This window comes from Ursus maritimus, unplaced genomic scaffold (genome assembly GCF_017311325.1).
Source record: "Ursus maritimus isolate PB19 unplaced genomic scaffold, ASM1731132v1 scaffold_24, whole genome shotgun sequence".
NCBI classification, from domain to species: Eukaryota; Metazoa; Chordata; class Mammalia; order Carnivora; family Ursidae; genus Ursus; species Ursus maritimus.
The window spans coordinates 21,673,773-21,692,656 of record NW_024424897.1 but is presented as its reverse complement, the minus strand read 5'-3'; the positions used below and the strand labels follow the sequence as shown (position 1 = coordinate 21,692,656).

Sequence of the window (18,884 nt, the reverse complement as noted above, 5' to 3'; positions counted from 1 at the left end):
AAACTAAAAGAAAGAAACCCACATTCTTTACATTTTGGATTTCAGGAAAAAATCATGGGAAATATTTGAAATACAAAAGAATAATATATTGACTGACATGCAGTTTTTATTATACTTGATTAAACTGTGACTTTATATATAACATGAAACCACCATTACAAAATATTTGTTTTAAACAAAAAAAATCAAAACTTGCTGACTTAGTTAACCCTTTATTTTTTTGCTGAGACTTAAAGTATGTTGCATGCATGCATCAAACCACCCTATGAAATGCAAATTAACTCAATCTCTCTACTTCAGCATTTCCTGAATCACCTTAAACCACTGAGGATAGCTAAAATATTTCTTTGATACTTTCCTAATTTGAAATTCCTAAAAAAAAAAGGTTATGGAGATGGGAAAGAAGGTAGTAACCTTACTTTAAAATCAATAATTTTGAACTTACTACTCATAGAGGGTAGTGTACTGATTTCCCCCTACTTCCAAGAGAATCAAGACACACATATATGCATATGTGTGTGTCTACTAGTATGTGTGCTACTATATTTCTTTCACCAACCAGGTAATATATAACCTTAAAACATAGCTAGTCAAGCTATATTTTCCCAAAGTGGAAAAAACCCGAATGTCTATTAACTGATGAACAGATTTGTTTTAAATGTAGTAAATCCATATAATAGAATATTATTTGGTCATAAAAAGGAATGAAATGCTGATACATGCTACAACATGGACAAACCCTGAAAACATTATGCTGAGTGAAAGAAGCCAAACATAAGAGGCCACATATTGTATGATTCTATTTATGTGAAATGTTCAGAATAGGCAAATCCATAGAGGCAGAGAGTAGATCAGTGGCTGCCAGGGGCTGAAGACAGGGGGAATGGGGAATGACTGCTAATGGGTACAAGGTTTCTTTCGAGGGTGATGAAAATGTTATGGATTTAGTGGCGATGGTTGTATAACTTTGTGAATATATTAAAAACGACTGAATTGTACACTTCAAAAGGTGAATTTTATAGTAAGTGAAATATATTGCAGTGAATTTTTGAAAATAAAACAAATATAGCTAATCATGAAAACAACAAAACTTCTAGTGATTTTTAAGCAAGTCACTGAATTTTTTATGAATTTCAATTTCCTCACCTCTAAAATGAGGTGGTAGGATTAGATGCTCTTTTAACCTTCTAGCTTTAAATATTAATAATTCTATTTGGAATATAATAGATTTTCATAACCTGGGAATGTCTCACAGTAAGAGCTCTGTCTGTTGCAAACATTTCTCTTTAGAAATAAGGAGGAAATCCAACTCCTTGATAAAACCAAAGATGCCATCAGGATAAAAAGCAGAAGCAGTGCAAACGAACAGAATTCAGTTGACCAGCTCCTAACACCATAAAATAGGCTTTATCTAAAACAAAAGTTTCCTCTCACTCAAAATAGGTACAGCTAAGCTAATGATTTCCACTCCATTTTTCCTGAGATTCACATTATTTCTTTTATATTTTTGTAACCTTTCTGCTTTAGAATGTTCAAACCATTCAACTGCACATACTGCTGGCAAACACCAAATCCCCTGAGGATTTAATACTCTGAATACGCAACTCGTTCAATTAACGAAATAAAAACGTCAGACAACCCAAGCTGTAGAACCAGAATGATGGTCAACTGGATGGGACAAAGGACAACTGCAAAGATGTGACACAAAGAAGTTTCATGCTATTTCAACTGAAGAATGAGAAGGAAATTAAAGCACAATTGATATATGAAAAAGCACCTACTGTTTCAACCAATTGCCCCTAGGTATATAATGCAAAACACTGAATGAAATATGAAATTCCTGAAGCCAAAGATAAGCATCACAATAAATCATATGAGTAGACAAGTATATGATTTGAGGGCTTTGGACAAAGAAAATCCTTGTAGTTTTTTTTTTTTTTTAAGATATTTATTTATTTATTTATGAGAAAGCTAGAGAGAGGGAAAGCATGAGCAGGGGGAGGATCAGAGAGAAAGGGAGAAGAAGACTCCTCACTGAGCAGGGAGCTCGATGTGGGGCTCAATCTCAGGACCCCAAGATCATGACCTGAGCCAAACCAAAGGCAGATGCTTAACTGACTGAGCCACCCAGGAGCCCCGAAAATGCTTGTAGTTTTAACTGACTCTGCCTTAGCCACCCCTCAACCCGCTCTACTCTCAATTGCTCTTTCAGGGAATGGCAACTGCATTCTTCATCACATCCCACATCAATTTTTTTTTTTTTAAGATCCGTTGATAAACTGGGTCCAGACTTGCCTGCTTCATTTTTTTTTTAAGATTTTATTTATTTATTTGACAGAGAGAGAGACAGCCAGCGAGAGAGGGAACACAAGCAGGGGGAGTGGGAGAGGAAGAAGCAGGCTCCCAGCACAGGAGCCTAATGTGGGGCTCTATCTCCAGACTCCGGGATCATGCCCTGAGCCGAAGGCAGACGCTTAACGACTGAGCCACCCAGGCGCCCCAACATCCCACATCAATCTGTTAAGAAATCCTGTTGGCTCTACCTTTAAAATGTATAAAGAATTAGAACATTTCTCACCACCTTTACCACTACCCAAGACACAATTTTCTCCCACTTGAATTATTGCAATGGCTTTGTAACTAGACTCTCCAAGTCCCAATCTTACTGCAAATAAAATCTCTTTTCAATAGCAAGTAGAGTGATTCTTCTAAAATGAGAAGTTCAATCATGTCACCTCTCAGTTTAAAGCCCTTTGAAGATCTTCAATTTCACTCAGAGTAAAAGCCAGCCTTTATAAGGGCCAACAAGGCTTGATAAAATCTGGTTTCTCATTTCCTTTCTGGCCTCATGTTCCCTTACCCCCTCTGCTCCAGCCACAAAGGACTGTTTATACTTCTTCAAACCCAAGCCCCAGGGCCTTTGCACTTGCTATTTCCTAGTTCTCTGCAGGGCTTTCTCCTCATCCCTTTAATCTGTTAAAACGTCACCTCCCTGACTCACCTTCTGCCCCCAGGACCTGCTTCATTTTGCTTAATAGTACTTACTACCTTCTAATATACTGTATATGTTACTTATTTACTTTGCTTATGGTCTGTCTTTCCCCATTAAAATATAAACTGTGAGGGCAGATTTTTTTAAATTTTATTTACAACTGTATCCCACCACCTAGAAGAGCAGATGCTCACTATGTGTGTGTAGGAGTGTTGCATGAACTTACCAGTCTCACCCAGGTCCGTGCTCTGAAGAAATGTACGGCAGCGCTCCTTGTGCTCCTCGAGGGAACTTCTCTGCTTATAACTCCTTCCACAAAACTCACATTTATAGGGTTTCTCAACTATAAGGAGAGCACAAGGGGGCACACAGTGACCCTCAGCGGTTGCAGAACAAATGGTGTCTTAGGGCTCTGTGCAAACTGTCCTTTAGGAATGAGGCTGCTGAGAGGCCATGGTATTTGGATACTTTTACATCTATATTCCTTTTAAATTTAGTAAACTGAAATAAGGTGATAGTCTTCGATTGATTGTTATGTTAGATTTTTCTTCAAAAGGATAGTGTCCTTTCACATATGAAAGGATTTGGATTTGGATTTAATGACTATCATTGGGCATGGTGATTCAATGTTGTTTCTTTAGGAAAAAATATAGGGCCGTTTCTTTTCCTCAAGGAGGTTAGTGTGGTTTAAAAATGAAATAGATAGAGATCCCTTATGTTGTGACTTTCATCTGGTTGTAAGTAAAGAATGCTGGGAGTTAGACACTCAGCCAGACACTGATGGACTTTTCAGAGCACTAACATATTTGGATAAATTTAGCTTATTTTTGCCAAGTGGCTATAGTGAAGTCTGGGCTAAACCAATAAAAACTGAGCTAATTATAAGTAATAACTTCAACTCTGTGTGCAGGGCTGGCCTTTCTGATTTGTTGACAAATGTAACCTATGAATATGTCAGACAGAATTTTAGGAACTGAGATTTTTGTTTTCTAATCCTGTTGCTCTGTTTAAAACAAAGTTTTGGGACTTAAAGTACTAAAAGTTCCTTCTGAGATCCCAAATTAAAATAAATGCAAGTTTTCTAGGGCTAAAAATATTAAGTTTCTGCAGAAATTGGGGTCCTCTAGAATCTATCTAAAAAGTGACCACTGTGTTTGGATATTACTTGAAAAAAGCAACAGAAGAGAACTATTCTAATTTTTTCGACCAAACTCATCCTTAATTCATTACTTTGAACAATAAACTGTAAAAGAAACCCTTCTCTTACCACTTATGATCTCTCATGGTGGGTTTTGCTGGTGCTGACTTGTTTAATCCTTAGTCTCTGAATTGTGACCAGTTGTGGGTTTGGGGCTGGGTTTTAGTCAAAGCAGTACGTGGATTGACATAAAAACAAACCTTTTTTTTCTTCAATTAAAAGTTTGTCAGATAACATCAAGAACATGAGGTCCCAAATTTGAAAATAAACTCAGTTTTATTTTTCTAGGAGGGAAATTCTAAATGTTGAAAAAGTTCTATTATCTTGCTTGGTTAAAATAAAGAGTGAAAACATCAAGATAGAATGTTGTTTTTTTTTTTATGAATTCTTTTGCTGCTCATCTTCTAGAGATTAAAAATAAATAGGCTGATCAAGAAGAAAGTCAGGTTTAAGAAATTTAGCCCATGTACACCTAAAACCAATACAATGTTATATTGTCAATTATATCTTAATTAAAAAAATTTTAGCCTAGAATGGGCAAAAGGAACCTTCTGATAATAATTTATACTCCATTTACACTTTTACATAACTTACAGACTGTACATCATTTGCTTGTCCAGACTTCTGAATGAAAAATGTGTCCATGTGTTTTTTAGGAAAATAATCTCTTAATAAAGCTTACCATAAGAAAATACTGATAACTATAATTTTTTCACAAAAATTTAAAAGGCATTTTTATAGAGCAGACTTTTCCTGTCTGACTTTCTTGTTCTCTAGGGGAGCAAGGATGGTAAGGAGATGATCACCCCCATTGAGCCAGACGGAGAGCAATTAATGCCTTAATGGAAGTGTAATTAGCCCTAGAGGTCTCTGCTGTTGTAACCCTTCAGAACAGGAATGACGGATTAAAACCTCCATACTTAACTCTTTCTAGTTTCCTCAATGGGTACCAAGGAACACAACATTTACTAGATATGGAATGCTCATTGCTCTCACTTACCAGAATGTGTCCTAAGGTGACCTGTGAGTGCGTCTCTTCTCTGGCATGCATAGTTGCAGAGGTGACACTTAAAAGGTTTTTCCCCTGTGTGCAGTTTAATGTGGCGGAGGAGGTTACCTTTCTGAGTAAAAGATGCCCCACACTGATTACACTGGAATGGGCGTTCACCTTTAAAAAGGACAAAAAGGAGACTTCTGATCACCCAGCAAGTGGCAAAGCATATGCACAGATTAGACGCCTATGGCAAAAGCTCATCTTTTAGACAGTATCTGTTCATATCATATTGGGATCAGTTGGGAGCTATATTTCAAGGCAAGTGTATAACTTACTTCTAGAATCTTCCCTGTAGAAGAGAAAAAGCATTCATCTAGCAAGGCCATTTTATTTATTGTCTTGGATAAAAGGAAGGAAGGAAGGAAGGAAGGAAGGAAGGAAGGAAGGAAGAGGAAAGAAAGAAAGAAAGAAAGAAAGAAAGAAAGAAAGAAAGAAAGAAAGAAACAACAACCCCCCCACCCCGCCCCAAATAAAACCAAGAGTAGCTCTGGGAGTGCTTTCCAGATTAAGTTTGTAACATTACTTAACATTCTTCTTGAATATAATCTCAATCTGAGAAAAAAGAATCACAGACTCAAATCTTTCAAGGTATGGAGGGCCAGAAATGCTTCTTTTTTAAAGTTTTCGTATCAGATGTCACATAGAATCCATTGGGCTCAGTGGGACTGTTGTGTTTGTATGCATTTCTATAGACTGGCTGTTCATTGTCTGAAGATAATTTTTAAACTGGTAATAAAAACTATATCCTTTCATCTATCAAATTTGAACCGAATAAAATAAGGAGGTCTGCTTTTTAAAAAGTTATGCAAAAATGTATGAACGATGCTTAAGAAGCATATCACACAATTCAACTCCTACTTATTAACTGAAGAAAAATATTTGGCTGACCTAGAACACTGTGCTTTTTATTTTTATTCATGGCATTTGCAATGTTTGCCAAACGCATAGAAAAGCAGGAATAAAAATCACTGGTAAATGAAAATGCAGAGAAGGAGAGATGCATCAGAATTATAGCAAAAAAAAAAAAAAAAGAATTACAGCAAAAATCAATGAAAGTAATCAAAAGTCATCCCAAATTCCACCATTTCATTTCTCACATGGCTGCATTAGGACAGTTTTCAGAAGAATGGATAAAGGAAACTATTTACCAGTATGGCTCCGCTTATGAACCATTAAGACATTGAAGCTAATGCAGGATAATCCACACACATCGCAGTTCATCTTGCCACTGGTTGGCCTGCTACTATCGTACGAGACAACATGTCTTTCCAACTTAATGTTTTCGTATTCATTATATTCTCTTGAATAGCTGTATGGAATTTCAGGCTCTTCTGCATTTCCCATGGGCTCTGGCTTTAAAATATTCTCATCCCTTTCACTGTATTCATCTTTCACTTTCATTGAATCATCTGCAGGGAAGAAAATGCAAGAAATGAACAATGATTGTATTTGGAGTTATCAAAGCGGCTCAAAGAGACCCACAACTGACAATTAAATACCAAATGAAGCTAACATAATATTGTACATCTACAAAACAAGAAAACACCATTAAGATGAGCACTCATTTGAATTCAGAACCACAGTTAGTGGAACATACACACACACACACACACACACACACACAAATAGATAACAGTGTTTTAGACCATCCAGAAAATGAGAGAGAACGGATTTAGCCGTGGCTGCTCAAAGCGACCATGAAAAAAAACATTTTGAGCAACTCTTCTCCAGTGCTGGGGGAGAAGAAAGGTTCTCAGATTTAGTACCTTTTCTGGTGGCTGCAGTTAAAAGTCAAGGTGGCGGAGCTCTTCGGTTTCAAGAAGAAAATACTGTTTAAATCCTTCAAATGCATTCAATTTAAGCCACTAAGAGTGAGAGTTGAATAGTTAATATGGTTTTTCTGATTTTAAGCCATGCTTTGCCTCTTCCCCTTCCATGTATATGCACTGCTAAAATGAGTCTTATCTCTCTGTTTCTCTTGGAACTGATAATGAGACAACATTGTATATAGAGGAAGCTGGCTATACTAGTGAAATACTGTTGAGAAAGATAAAAGGAGAAGTAATTCTTTAACATAATCTTCTAAGGAGTCACTTTCATTGACAGGTAAATGGAGCTCAACCTAAGCAAGGGGAAGCACACCTATACCCTTGTTACGGACGGTGAAACTGAAGATCATAGAACTGTAGGGCTGGACAGGAGAGGAGGGACTGGCCCAAGTGAGCTGGCTGACCAGGTACTATCTTAAAAAGAGTTGCAACACTCTTAAGCTGAAGAACTTAAGAAGAAGGCAAATTTATGTAGTGACACTAATAACACCTAAATATTTGCCTGATAAAATAATAATAAATATTTGCAAGGGATTTTTCATATATAAAATAGGCTGCATAAATGCTTATTTTTCCCAACATTTGTTCTTAGAAATTGAAAGTTATGCTTCCTCATGAGGAATCATAAATCAGTGGAATTTTAGGGCTGGACGGGATCATCTAATCCAACCCTTTGGTTTTTCAGATAAGAAAATCTGGCCCCGGAGATCTTTTCAGTGATTTGTCCAAGGTCACACAGCCAGTTAATAGCAGATGTGTGATTAGAATGCTGAACTTGGATCCGACCCCACACACTAGATGTAGAAAGTCTAGGTGGCTTCTTACGAACATATTCCACTCTCCCATCAATGATGCAGACAATAAAAACCAAAACACTCTGAAGAAAAGCTATTTTAAAAAACTGCATCCCTTCCAAAAAACACAAGTAAGTGCAGCTCCTGTTGCCACATAGGAGGAAGTACAACTGCAGCTGTGCCTGGCTTGCTACCTTCAACTCAAGTTTCAATTTTCACTTCTATCAAGGTTACCTTTTATCTATATTAACTGTGTTTGCTTAATAGAGCAAGACAGGGCCTAACCACCAACCGAGGAGCCATTGCTGCAACACTGTTCCTCTGCTTCTCACCACGGTTCATGGTTCATAGCATTTCACTCTTTGATTAAAAGAGATGTAGGGCTGTAGGATCAGTCCAACATGTTTCAAATTAGCCCATTTAATGCATCTGGGCCACATATGAATCCATACCCATTTCCTACATTGAAAGAGGTTCATTCCCTTCTTTCTCTGGATAGGTCTCACCTGCTTTCAGATGGAATTTGTTTGCTTAAGAGGTTTTGTTTAAAAAAATTTTTTTTAAGAGAAGGATGCACCTGAGTCTTGTACCCTCCTCCCTTCCTCCATCACTCCAGCTGTGGGTGATATCCCACCAAAGCTTGAGTGCTCTTCAGTTTGCATGTAGGCGTTTAAAAGAACCTCAACGGAAAACTTCAGCTACTGAAAACCAAAAACAGCAGATAGGGGCCAGCAGAAAAAGATCCTTTTCATTTTGGTTATAAAATCCTAATATGAACAGACTTGCGCCATTCCATGGACGATGACAATTTAAAACTAGGAAGATAAATGTGTTAGGTCTTTCTGAAAACACAGGGCAAAAGAGAGTTGCTCCTTCCCTCAGGACGTTGGTTTTAATGGGCTTGACCTCAAACTCAAATACTACACCAACCTGGCTCAAGAGAAAGTCTTGGCTTTTGTCCCTTAGGATTTAGTTGTAGAACAAGAAAGATGGTATTTGAGACACAGAGCCCTAAGGGAAAGCATAAGAGACACTTATGGGATAGGATATTAGGAAAGTCCCTTGGACTCAATGGACCAAGAGTTCTTTAGACAGTTGATGGGTTTGTCTTTGGAACCTTACTACCTTTAGATGAAAGAACTGAATGGCCTCTCTGCATGGTGACTGGAGATCAACAATTCACCATGCTTTACCATGTAAAGTTACACAGAACTGAATATTAGAATACATTAGTACCTGAGATATGAATGGGATTTCTGAAAGATTCCTGGGTTTAGCACCCAGACTCCAAATACAGTCTACCAAAAAGACCAGCAAAGACACTCATCTTCTTCTCTTGGGAGGAAGATTTATTGGAGCAGAAGAAAGAAGAGCATTTTACTACTTGGTATCCCTTGAAAATATTAAAAGTATGTCTAAAATAAAACTTTTCATCTTTGAACCCAAGCTTGTTTCTAATTTATCACTTCAGTATATTTCCAAATGGCATCTTGCTTCTTCCAGTTCCAAGTCTTAAAAATGGAATCCTTTTTCTTTTGATCTCCACATCAAATCAGTCTTCAAGACCTATAGATTCTATGTTCTCAGGCTCTCTGGATGCCAATTCCTCTTTTCTATTTCCTATTGCAATTGGGTTTAGCCTCTCATGCTATCATACCTAAACTCATTCTCTCTCAACAATCCTTTCTAGACAGATGGACTACAAAAAGTAAGCTATGCTTTCTGCCTCTATATCCTCAAAACTGATGTAAAATTGCCTCTAATTGGGCTTCCATTTCCATAATTTCCTGAATCTGCTCCCCTGAAGATCATCAATCATCTTCTGATTCCTAAATCCAATGGCCTTTTATGTGTTATTCTCCCCAACTTCTCCGTAGCCCTTGATATACTGACCACCATTCCTTCTTCTTCTATACTCCTATTTGTTCAGTGAGACTGTAACTTCTTTCCTTACCTCTCTAATTGCTTCTTTCTATCTCCTTTTTCCTCCATCTTCCTCCTAAACACTACCCGTAATGCTTTTTCCTTCCCTTGACATGCCATCCCCTGTGGCAATTTTATCTACTCTTTAGGCTTCAACTAGCATTTTAAATGATTAATTCCCAAATATGTGTATGTCTCCCTCTCTCTCTCTCTTTCCAGGTGTAATCTCTCTCCCCTTCCTTAGTCCTCTATTCCCAAAGGGCTCCTAGGTATCTTCCCAGTTGTTCAGCTAGACTCCTTACAAGCATCTTCCTTCCTCTTGTTTTTGCCCCACACTTAATCACCCATTGGTTCTATTTTTGTGTTTTCTCTCCAGTCTGTTTCTCCTCCCCACTACTTTGCATTCCCAGTATCATGAATCTCAGGCCCTGATTATCCTCCACATTGTTCTTCCTGCCTCCTTTCACTCTCCTTCTCAGTTCATCCTGTACACTACCACCACACTATTCTTCCTCAACTATAGCTCTGTCATATCACGACCCTGTCAAAATTCTTCAATACTCTCTATTGCTAACAAAATAAAGTCCAAACTCAGAAAGAAAGAATTTAAAAGGCCTTTCAGTATCTGGCCCCAACCTGTCTTTGTAATGTTGATTTTGAATACTCATATATCTTTAACCAAACTAAACAACTTCTAAGTATTCTTGCTTTTATTATTTCTACTGCCTACAAGGTTTTCCCCAGTGTTGCCACAGGTGGGTCCGAAACGTATAGATTCTTAAAAGCCAAAGCTAATATGTCATCTCCTCCCCCCCCCACACACACATTGATCCCTCCAGCTGCAAAATAATCTGTTCCTTCTTTCTCTGAGTTACTTATAAATTCATCTCATCTCCCATATGGTCATGTAAGCTATCTGAGGTCAGAATCTACACAGGTTTGTTTTAACTCAGTATCCCCTGTGACACTGCTTGACCTGTATCTGTAGAGACCAGAGGCTTTGTGGTTTTAAAATAGAAATGTTGGGGGTCTCATTATAGACCTACTAATTTGGGTATGGAGACTGGAAATATGCATTAAAATTATGCTCTGTAGGTAAATCTTACGCACAATGGAATTTGAGAACTGCCACTCCAGGCAGGGTGGGTTGGGGAGAGAAAAAAGAACTGCCACTCTCCAGTTTGACACAGTGCTCTGTATAAAATACATAGACAGTAAATACTTAGTACATAAATATACCACTGCCTTAGCCTCCTAACTGGCCCACAGTGTATGCGACCTCTATTTTATACCATATTTTATTTCCAGATTAATCATTCTGTAGCACTAAAACGCTTTTTCAGAAACTTCCAATGATTTCATTTTGCTTTTAAACAAAGTCCAAACTCCTTAGCGAGATCTTCAAGGGCCTGTCCAGAACCTGGCCTGAGCCTACCCAATCATCTCATTCCTCCTGAATCAATCTTTTCTCCAGACTAGAATCTTGCTACTCAAAATGGGGTCTTTGGATCATCAGTTCCAGCATCCCCTGGGAGCTTGTTAGAAACACGGACTCTCAAATCTCACCCCAGACCTACTTGATCAGAATTTGCATTTTAACAAGATCCTCAAGGATTCCTATGCACATTAAAGTTTGAAACGTTAGAGCAGCAATCTAATAGCAGTTTTCCAAGCTGCTTCTCCAGTCTTTCCAAAACCCAAAATGCCCTTTCCTCACATCAACATGCTATTCAAACTTCCAGATGCTATTTAAATGCCATTTCTTCCATGCAGTCTTCCTTGATATTCTAAAGTAGAAAAAAATTCTCATTTCTGTGCTTTCTCATATACCTACCCCACTCAACTTTATATTTAGCATGATATCATTAACCTCTACAGATTCACCTTAATGTAGCTGACGTGTTCATAAAATGTTACATGTAAAACAGATAATACTGTTCCACTGATTTACATAATACATTCGGAAAAGTTTCTCTTCATTTCTCTTTGATTTTCAGTTGTCAGTGACTGGAACATTTGAACTGTTAGTAAAGGCCAAAAATCTTACAGATCTGGCAAGAAATATTGAATATAGTGAAGAACTGCCCCATAACACCCTAAAGTTTTTGTGATGTGAATGAAACTTTTGTAATGTGAATAATCTCCCATTTTAGTTTTGTAAATTCCTATTATATATGTCACGTTTTCTTAGACACACAACTTAAATTGCCACTTAAAATAGTATCAAGAATCTTCACAGGCACTAGCAATATTTTATTTCTTAAGCCAGGTGGTGGGTCCATGGATGCTTGTTTTGTTGTTATTCTTTAAACTATACATGTAATTATATTTGCCTTTTTGTATATATGATATATGTCATACTAAAAATTGTTAAAGGCTTCCTGAGTAAATTTTTTATAAGTGAACTTGTGGAGAAAAGAACATACCAAACCACAAATTGCTGATAAAGGTAATTGCTAAACATTCCCAGAGGGGGGAAAAAGATGTCTAAATTGAATCTAACCCATAGAAAATTAGATTAAACTGAACTTCTTCCTAAAGGAGCTACTCTAGGGTACAATTGCTCCCATATTTGTCTATATTCTGGAGGCCTCTAAGGAAGATGACATACACTAACACACACACACCCCCCAGAGAGAATTTTGTAGGCTGAAGAGAACAAAGGCTTGGCTCACTGGGGCTGATGCACATGGTTTCATTTCCTGGGGTGATGGTTATCACATGAAAGGCTTGCACTCCAGAGTAGACATTTTTGGTTTCACCTGAGACATTGCAAAAACAATGGGTCTTGGAAAGGATCCAACATCTAAATCCTTCAGGGGCAATAACAGTCTCAGCCAACTGTGCCTCAGTTTGTTTTTACAGGCACATAAAATGCTCAGTTGGAGAGAAGAACCTATCAAAGATGGCAAATGGAACAGGCAACTTGGGTGTCTTGTATAGCATGTTAGGAATTTCCCAGTGCAAAAAGGGGGCTCTGAATTTCCACTCTGAATTATGAGCTCTCAAAATCCCACTCAAAGTAGGACAAAGTTTGGAGTAATAGCCTTAAGTTTGCCAGAGATACTGTGAGAAGGGGCAAAACAAGATAGAGGCTGTTAGACAGGGAAGACACAAAAGGGTGATGTTGTTTAAGTGTTTTACAAGGATTAGGGGTCATAACCATGAAATCCTCAGCACATGCAAAAGTCAACTGGATAACAAAGAAGCTTAATCATCTTAATGTGGCATTTTAATGATGCCACTGATTTGCTATGCCAATTCAGAGATAATGAGGCCCTAATGCTACAGATGTTCAGCCAGGCTAAAAGAAAGGGGGGAGGGAGGGTGGGTGGGCTTTTCTAGCATGCCATTTTCTAACTATCCAATTAAACAAATTGTGAAAGCATCTAAATAGTTTACCAGGTTTTGACAGCTGTTAATAGGATTTAGAAGCTTGAAGCACTAAAGAGCAAAATGGGAGATATATGTATGGTAGGTATTTAGTCTACAGAATTTGTTGCTATCATGCAATACTGCAGAAACAGATCAACTAAAACAGTCTTCCTTATATAATTAATATCTCTACTCCTTTTCCACAATGGCCTCTTTGTGTTAGGAATAAGAACACTGAAAGCATGGGTCATTTTCATTTTCTAATTTACATTTTTATTTGTAAAGTGAGGAAGGAGGAAAACCAATGATATTTTGCCAACTAAAGAATACAAAGTTCTAGTATTTGCTAACCAGTAAAATTATGAAGCCTCAATGAAAGCAAAACTTCTGGGCATCGATTTATAGGATCCATTGTGTTGTCATGTTTCTCTTCTTTTAAAATCTAAAATGATGGACATCTATTAATTTTTAAAACACCTACTTAAAAATTAGGGAAAAAACTGGAAAGGGTGAATCAGACCACTAAGAGATGAAATATTAATATCTCATTAGCAGTGAAATAAGAGATAAGCAGTTTGGATAATATTCGGTTTGGTTAAAGTTTTCATTAAAACATATTCTCATCAGACTTCCAAATTTGCCTTTAAAAAATCTAAACTGGTAATTACTAAATCATGTCACTTCAAATTCAAGAACATTAGCATGAAAACATGAAGAAAGTTTCAGTTGCAAAGGAACCACCCTCCATTTTACTAATGACGTTAATCTTTGTCTTATTATCTGACTATCAAATAGCTCATTCATTGCCATAATAATAAAAATAAGTTTGTTTAATAATTTCAGTGTAATGCTTTGCTTCCCCATTAGAACAAGAGGAGATTTATTACTTTTAATGACAGGAATATACTACACATCAGCAATAGGTGATGTTTCGGCTGCTCAGTTGGGCTAACTTTGCTCTTCAGATATCATGGGGCCAGGTGAATTCTTCATCTACAGTGTGAGGATTGAAGAACATGATGTGTGGAAGTTCCTTCTAAACTATAAAGCAGTATACAAATATAGTGACTTTTTCATTTCTGTCCATTGTAACTGTGAACTTTTCCTATTGATCATGTAACCTATATATTATTTTACATTGTATTTCTGAGAAATAAAGGCTATCCATTAAAAAATAACAAATGAAAATCTAAAGAGGATGCAGTTTTAGATGTTCCCCAAACTTACTAGAGATAGTATTTACATGGTAGACATTTCATTTATAAATCCAGAAGAAAAATCTTACTTTTCTTTTATAATTCCTTTGTATAGAATGTTTACTATTTTTTGACAGAGTTCAATCAAAAAATTTAAATCACATTAAAATATGGACTATGAGAAACAAACTGAGGGCTTCAGAGGGGAGGGAGGTGGGGGAATGGGATAGACTGGTGATGGGTAGTAAGGAGGGCACGTATTGCATGGTGCACTGGGTGTTACACACAACTAATGAATCATCGAACTTTACATCAGAAACCAGGGAGGTACTGTATGATGACTAACATAATATAATAAAAAACATTAAAAAAAACCAATGTAATTAAAATAATCTCCACACCTTGAAAAAAAAATAAAATATACTACTTAGAAAAATTTAAAAATTATCATCCAAATACAGTTAAATTGGCTAAAAACATTCTGATAGTCACAACACCGAACTCAGGATCACAAGTAAGGGAAGGAATGGAAATGCCTTCCATATCCACAACTTAAGTTCCTGGTATGCATAGTATGTGTTGTGTTATATGACAGTTAACATGTTTATTTCCCATATAGATTAGGAGAATCTTCAAGGCATGGGCCAGGTTTTGATAATATTTGTGTCCCCAGAACCTTTCAGAGGGTCAACTTACTATAGATATTGAATGAATAAATGAATGAATGAATGAACTCTTTGGGCAGCCTGAACCAATTTAAGATGAAGGCCAGGCAAGGAAGAAGGAACAAGCCACTTTATTGTACCACTCCCTAACTTGTCTACAACATTCTGAGGCTGATACACAGTATGCAGAATTTCTCCTCATGATACATCAGAAGAAGACCCAAGCCCCATAGTGATAACCAGTCCTCTAGCTTACTTCTTTGCCCACGGTGGTCAGCCTTTTATCTCCCCTATTCCCCCACTTTGGAACAGGATGCCATCCTTTGGAATAGGATGACTAGTCCCTGCTTCTTGAACCTCTTCCCCGATTTCTATTCCTGCCTGATTCTATTCCTACCTTATTTATTTCCTTTGTCTACTCCTCTTCCTCTGTCTCCTAGGTGTCAATGGTTTCCTCAGGTCTGTTTCTTCAACCTTTTGTTTTCTCACTTTACATATTCTCCTGATCCAGCCTTCTGTGGCTGATGACTCCCACTTCTGTATTTCCAGCCTAATCCTCCCTGCTCAGCCCAATAGATACTTCCAATCACTTCTTAGATTTCTTATACTTGTTTCATACTCAACAAGTTACACCTTAGCTCGTTATTTCTCTCCCTTTGACTTCCCTTCCAAATCTGCTCTTTCTGTAATTGTTCCAATTTTCCCCTCTACCTAGTGGCTGCTTCATATCAATGTCTGTATATTATTCCACTTGCACCCTTAACATGTAGCACTGGGCTAGGAGCACAGTTTAGCAACTGCTTACCAAATGAACAGGAGGAAGGATGGAAGGAAGGAAGGAAGGAAGGAAGGAAGGAAGGAAGGAGTGAATGATTATCCTGTTCTTTGCTTCAAATACAAAACTAAGGTTGGAGATGTTTTTTAAAAATCGCACAGATTGTAATTTTGCCTAAGGCTATCATATTAGGCCACAGCAACAACAAACTGTATTTCTAACTTAAGGTATACTAACAAGACCCAAAGAGCATAAAGGAATCTTGAAAGAGAGGAAAATTAATATAAGGAATAATAATTAGAAGATTCTCACTCTTTTTAACATTAAACCAATTAAAACAGAATATATACAAAAATAATATAAAATTTACTATCTGCTACATAATATTTGGAGTTTTCTTCCTCTCTGCTTCCTCCATTCTCTTCTCTCTGCTAAGAAACACGGAAGAACTCAGCACTGAGTTGTCTTAGGTGAATGTATAACACTAAAAGCCCATAGGGGAATAAGCTATCTTGTCACTGGAACATGCTTATCCCTGGGGGTAAAGTATAACAACTGCTTAACAGCTGCCCAGTGACACACTTCAAGGCTGCAAGCAAAGATGCATCCTTGCTCCACTAGAAATAGTGGAGGGAATATTGTCTGCCAAAATATAACTAGGATGGAATCTAGCCAATAAACTAGAATACAAGTTTTTTTTTCTCTTTCGAAAGGCAACTTTTAATGATCATGAATACAGAGTTTCTACTAACAGTATTCAAATAGCACCAGAATGGGTACTGATAATTATAAGGAAAAGACAGTGTGGTATTTCACTCTTATTTTGCCCACTGAAAATGGATTTGAATGTCTTTTTTTTTTTTTTTTAAAGTTCTGATGAAAGAGCACAAGCTACGGAGTAAGATGACATCTAGGTTCAAGTTGTACTCTACCTGTATGATCTCAGCAAGTCACTTGATTTCTGTGAATTTTCTCACTTGTGCAATGATGATATTATCTATACCTAACAGGGTTGTTACTGTAATTACATTAGGCAAAATAATGTATAGAAAGGCCTAGCATAGTAGCTGACACATATTATCTTTGTGACCTTGAATTAAGCAAAGATTTCTTAGATATGATACCAAAAGCATGATTCATAAATGAAAACATCTTATAATTCAATAGTAAGTCAAATAATCCAATTAAAAACGTGAAAAATATTTGAATTGACATTTCACCATAGAAATTATACAAATGAACAATCGGCAAATGAAATGATGTTCAACATCATTAGTAATTAGAGAAATGCAAATTAAAACCACAATGAAATGCCACTTCACACCCACTGGAAGGGCTATCATCAAAAAGACAGACGACAATGAGTGCTGGTAAGGATGTAGAGAAAATGGAACTGTAATCTGCTGCTGATGGGGGTGTAAAATGGTATAGCCATTTGGAAAAAAAAATTTGGCCATGTAATGGATAGCCTTCTGAAACAGTTCCCAAAAATCCCTGACTTCTAGTATTCCTATCCTTGCACAATCTCTGTTCCTTGAATGTGGGTTGGACCTGGGTGATTTGCTTCTAATTAAAAGAACATGGCAGGGCACCTGGGTGGCTCAGTCAGTTAAGCATCTGTCTTCAGCTCAGGTCATGATCCCAGAGTCCTGGGATTGAGCCCAGCATTGTGCTCCCTGCTCAGTGGGGAGTCTGTTTCTCCCTCTCCCTCTGTTTGCCACTCCCCTTGCTTGTGTGCACGCGCGCTCTCTCTCTCTCTCTCTCTCTGTCAAATAAATAAATAACTAAATAACTAAATAAATAAAATCTTCGGAAAAAAAAAGAACATGGCAAAAGTGATGGGAAATCACTCCTGTTGTTAGATTATAACTATGACTTTCATCTCGTTCTCACTCTTTCCCTGGTGCTTCTTAGGTGCTTCTCTGATGAAATAAGCTAGGGAGCCCACATGGCAAAGAACTGAAGGCTGTCCTGGCCAACCTACAGTGAGGAAATGAGGCCTAGTGCAATAACCTTCAAGGAACTGAATCCTGACAATGACACGAGTGAGTTTGGAATTTGATCCTTCCCTAGTTAAACCTTCAATGAGACCATAGTCTGGGTCACTACCTTGATTGTGGCTTCATAAGAAGCAGAGGACCCAAATAAGTTGTGCCTGTATTCCTGAGATAATAAATTTGTATTGCTTTAAGCTGCTAAGTTTTGTTACAATCAATAACTAATACAGATTTTTCTTATAAAATTAAACACAGATTTACCATATAACCCAGCAGTTTGACTCCTAGGTATCTACCCAAAAGAAATGAAAACTTATGTCCACGCAAAGACTTGTACATAAATGTTCATAGCAGGATCATAAAAGCCAAAAAAATGGAAACAGTCAGAAGGTCTATCAATTGGTGAATTAATAAACAAATTTTATCAATACAGTAGAATACTGTTCAGAACTAAAGAGAAACAAAGTACTGAAACATGCAACAACATGGACAAAGTTAAAAAAAAAGTATATTATGCTAAGTGAAAGAAGCCAGAAGCAAAAGACTACATATTATTCCTTTTATATAAGATGTCTAGAAATGGTAACTCTACAGAGACAGCAGTCAGATTAGTGGTTGCCTGGGGCTGGGAATGAGAGTAGAGATTCACTGCAGACAGGTACCAGGGATTTTTTTAGGATGATAGAAATATTCCAAAACATGCTATTGCACAATTCTGTAAATTTACAAAAAGCATTGACTTGAACACTTAAGGAGGTATGTGAATTAAAGCTGTTTAGGAAAAAAACTTTATAAGGATTTAAAAAAACCAACCCAACAACTGGTATTTAGCTACACTGATACTGAATCTGTCTTAAGAGGGTAGAGTTTAGCTACTCATTTACCAACTATTACCAGAAGCACTGTGACAAGTGTAGCTTTTGACCTATGATTAATCCGATATGACAAATCCTCAGTAGACTATCTTTAACTCCTCTTGTTCCTGTGTAACTAATGTCATGTCCTTTTCACAGAAATTAATGTGTTGTGCTAAAAAGCACAAGGTGTATCTGTTACCTGGCTGTAGGGAAGAATACTAAATCAACT

At 37.2% G+C, this 18,884-nt stretch overlaps 1 protein-coding gene across 2 annotated transcripts in view; it reads right to left on the bottom strand.

Moving 5' to 3' along the window:
* IKZF3 (IKAROS family zinc finger 3) overlaps positions 1–18,884 on the bottom strand; it is an 83,508-nt gene that overhangs the window by 23,057 nt on the left and 41,567 nt on the right. Inside the window, exons 1-4 of one of the 2 annotated variants that reach the window (XM_008689284.2) lie at positions 7,011–7,158; positions 6,393–6,653; positions 5,191–5,358; positions 3,219–3,335 (exon numbers count right to left, since the gene is read on the bottom strand). In XM_008689284.2, coding sequence (XP_008687506.1) covers positions 3,219–3,335; positions 5,191–5,358; positions 6,393–6,645 — 538 coding nt within the window. In that variant the 5' untranslated portion in view covers positions 6,646–6,653; positions 7,011–7,158. Of the gene's footprint in view, positions 1–3,218; positions 3,336–5,190; positions 5,359–6,392; positions 6,654–7,010; positions 7,159–18,884 lie in introns of those variants that run through there. The other variant, XM_008689280.2, reaches the window with a different exon arrangement.